Below are 4,065 nucleotides of genomic sequence, written 5' to 3'. Positions count from 1 at the left end.
TTGTGCTGACTCAGCAGTATTAAAGCAGCATTTGTGCTGACTCAGCAGTATTAATGCAGCATGCTGACTCAGCAGTATTAATGCAGCATTTGTGCTGACTCAGCGGTTATAATGCAGTGTGTTGACTCAGCAGTATTAATGCAGCGTGCTGACTCAGCAGTATTAATGCAGCGTGCTGACTCAACAGTATTAATGCAGCATTTGTGCTGACTCAGCAGTATTAATGCAGTGTGCTGACTCAGCAGTACTAATACAGTGTGCTGACTCAGCAGTAATAATGCAGTGTGCTGACCCAGCAGTATTAATGCAGCGTGCTGACTCAGCAGTATTAATGCAGTGTGCTGACTCAGCAGTATTAAAGCAGCATTTGTGCTGACTCAGCAGTATAAATGCAGTGTGCTGACTCAGCAGCATTAATGCAGTGTGCTGACTCAGCAGTATTAATGCAGCATGCTGACTCAGCAGTATTAATGCAGCATTTGTGCTGACTCAGCAGTATTAATGCAGTGTGCTGACTCAGCAGTTATAATGCAGTGTGCTGACTCAGCAGTATTAATGCAGCGTGCTGACTAAGCAGTATCAATGCAGCGTGCTGACTCAGCAGTATTAATGCAACGTGCTGACTCAGCAATATTAATGCAGTGTGCTTACTCAGCAGTATTAATGCAGCGTGCTGACTCAGCAATATTAATGCAGTGTGCTTACTCAGCAGTATTAATGCAGTGTGCTGACTCAGCAATATTAATGCAGCGTGCTGACTCAGCAATATTAATGCAGCGTGCTGACTCAGCAGTATTAATGCAGCGTGCTGACTCAGCAATATTAATGCAGTGTGCTTACTCAGCAGTATTAATGCAGTGTGCTGACTCAGCAGTATTAATGCAGTGTGCTGACTCAGCAGTGTTAATGCAGTGTGCTGACTCAGCAGTATTAATGCAGTGTGCTGACTCAGCATTTATAATGCAGTGTGCTGACTCAGCAGTATTAATGCAGTGTGCTGACTCAGCAGTATTAATGCAGCGTGCTGACTCAGCAGTATTAATACAGTGGTGTTTATCTGTACAGTTGACAGTTTTTCTGTAATAAGCTGTGATTTTAAACACTTGTTTTGTGTTTTTAACCTTGTATTTGTTTGTTTGTGGTGCAGACAGACGAGGAGAAGAGACAAGGTCTCCCGGTGGTCATGCCTGTGTTTGACAGAAACACGTGTAGCATCCCAAAGTCCCAGATTTCCTTCATAGACTACTTCATCACAGACATGTTTGATGCGTGGGACGGTAAGAAGACGCAGCACACACACAGTCCTGCCTGGGAAACATGACGAAGCAGTTTGTCTCTCCTGTCCTCTCCTCAGCCTTTGCAGACCTCCCCAATCTGATGCAGCACTTGGACAACAACTTCAAGTACTGGAAAGGCCTGGACGAGCGGAAGCTGCACAGCCTGAGACCCCCTCCKGAGTAGGTCCTGGTGGGCCCTGGCACACGCCTCGTCCCGGGGCGGACCTCCTCCCTCCCGCTGGAGCGTTACTCCCCCCGCTCCGCCAGCCCAGCCAGCCGCGGGGGCCTCCTCGCCTTTACTGTCCTGCTTCTGTAGCACGCCGAGCGTCCACGTGTCCGTCCGCACCCAACCCGCAGAGGGACCCCCCCTCACGCTGCAGAYGAAGCCCGCCGGATCAGAACTCCTGTGAACTCCTCTGGCCTGGTTTTACTCGCGGCGTGGCTGACTGAACGAGGGTCCGCGCGGGGAGCTCGGCCCCTCTCTGGCCGTGACGTTAGGAGTAAAAACTGCTCGCTCGCAGGAGTGGATGCGCTCGGCGCACGTCGGAACACGGGGGTCACCTCTGACCTTTGAACCCTCCGGAGGCCGCACCATGGAAGTACACTCCACTGCTTCTCTTCTGTTTGCTTTGGTTTTCAGGCAATATTTTCACGTGTCCTTCAGAAACACTAATGATGTGAGATTAAAGGAGGGCAGGGGGGCGGGGCTTCCTTTATGAGTGGACCTTGTATTCTTGCCCCCCCACCTGCTGAGAGACAAAAACCTCAACATGTTGAACGAAGGTTTCTAATTATTTGCTCCTTTTTTCCATGTTTTCTATATTCAAATCCACAAATGAATTAGTAACGAATCAGTTAAAAAGAAGCCGAAGCTAAAGAGTCGAGAACTAGGAGTGAAAAATTCACATTTATTAGTCGTTATTAATCTTTTTTATTTTCATATCAAGACTACAGTTTGAATGAAGTCTTTTGTATCGCACTGTAAACAGAAAGAATGGGTCGTTGCATTGGAGAATAAGCTGTTGATCATCGTGTGTGTGTGTGTGTGTGTGTGTGTGTGTGTGTGTGTGTGTGTGTGTGTGTTGCAACAATCCCTGACTCCTGGTTTAAAGCTGTAAACAGCTTTGACAGCAGCAGAGATACATGAAAACCGTTTTGGACTTGAACAGTTTTGTTTTTGTTTGTTTCCTCCCAGAGCAGTTTTGTATCTGTTTGTCCTACTGAAAAGACTGCCTTATTTTGTACAATATTTATATACAGCAACATCCCACTGTGCAACTGCAGCAGACATCTGGAGTTTTTATTACCACGCAGCCAGAAGGTCACCTTCAAGTAAATCTCAATATTTTTATAGACGATGAATTTTACACTGGATTTGCAGCAGGTGAGACGAAGGATGATGTGAGTACCTGTGAAGGACGAGGCCACGCAGAGGGAAGAGTTGTCTATCACTGTCGTTCAGCCGTCTCCAAGAGGCCGGCCTGAATTAACTTTCTGTTGTTTTTGTTTGTTTTGGATCAAACGTCCTCCTCTTGACCAACTGTCCAACATCCTCTCTGCACAGATTTGGGTAACATCTTTTTCTTTACGGTTGGATTCAGATTAGGATACTAATATATGTTAAAGATTGTTGCTTCTTAGGAATATTTCCTCTTTAAACAGTATAAAATGTCATAACAGCTCAGCCAGGGGTGGTTAATAAGATGCATTAACCGTGGTTCTTTTGGTTTCTCTCTCTCTCTTACGGCAGAAATGTAAACAATCAGGGGATTTGGTTGTTCCTTCTGATTCACGTTTTGGTCTGAAGGCACGGAAAAACATTAGAGATTATTCAATGAAAAATAAAATAATGTCAACTACATCTTTGTAGTTTCTTTTCTGGAACAATTCAGTGTTTGGCCTTCTGCCTGGATATATGTCTTTATTTTTATTCATTTAAGCTTAAAATATTACATTAAAACACCACGTTTAACCATCTCATCCTGTTTTTTTAAAGGATGCAGATTTAACCTTCAGTTACCTAAAAGATAWAAAACAGATCCTAGTTTCAGCACTGAGAGCTAAAATAACACAGCTGAAGTGTTAAACAGTCGGTGCAGCGGCTGTGTTTATTATGGAGATGAATTGGGGCCATAAAGATGTGAAAAAACAAATTTTTGAAACTGAAATAAAAAATATTTTGAAACTGAAAACCAAGTTTGAAACCAACAAAAACAAGTTTTAAAATTTATTTTACGAAAACTTAAAAACTACTTCTATCATGTATTTAAATTACTTAGTTAAGTTTATTCATTTCTTTAAAAAAAATTCATCATACACCAGAATTACAAGTCATAAATGAAAAGTAGCAGAAGAAGAAATAATCTTATATCTGCCCCTTTTTCTCAAATAAATAAATTCAATCAATAATCTTTAGATTACAAAAACAATATGGCATTCCATTGTATCATATAATTAATGCAGGTCATTGTGTCGTGTAACAAAAGTATGACATGCTGCTGTTTCATAATTAACAAGGTATGGCAGACAGTTCTGTCATGAATTAAAATATGGCAGGTCATTGTGTCATTTAATCAAACCCACCTGCAGGTAGAACCATGGAGGTCCGGTATAGCTCATCCAGTACCTCGTTCATAGATGTRCTGAAATATTTTCAACAGCTACACATTATATTAAACTGGGGCTTGCCATAAATGAATGGGAAACATTGCAAAATCCAAGATGGCCGCCAAAGTTTAATTTAAATGGCTTTAATTTTAAAGTTACAGTTAATTTCCCCTTGGAATCA

The 4,065-nt window shown here is 42.6% G+C and overlaps 1 protein-coding gene across 1 annotated transcript in view; it reads left to right on the top strand.

Moving 5' to 3' along the window:
- Window positions 1-3,138, top strand: part of pde8a (phosphodiesterase 8A) — a gene marked incomplete in the record, with an annotated part of 40,892 nt that extends 37,754 nt beyond the window's left edge. Inside the window, 2 exon segments of the mRNA XM_014030466.1 lie at window positions 1,148-1,277; window positions 1,355-3,138. Of these exon segments, the coding sequence (XP_013885920.1) occupies window positions 1,148-1,277; window positions 1,355-1,461 (237 nt within the window).
- Window positions 3,139-4,065: the final 927 nt, after the last annotated feature.

This window comes from Austrofundulus limnaeus, unplaced genomic scaffold (assembly GCF_001266775.1).
Source record: "Austrofundulus limnaeus strain Quisiro unplaced genomic scaffold, Austrofundulus_limnaeus-1.0 Scaffold1066, whole genome shotgun sequence".
NCBI classification, from domain to species: domain Eukaryota; kingdom Metazoa; phylum Chordata; class Actinopteri; order Cyprinodontiformes; family Rivulidae; genus Austrofundulus; species Austrofundulus limnaeus.
Note: the sequence above shows the minus strand (reverse complement) of the source record. Positions and strands in the feature narration are given on the sequence as shown.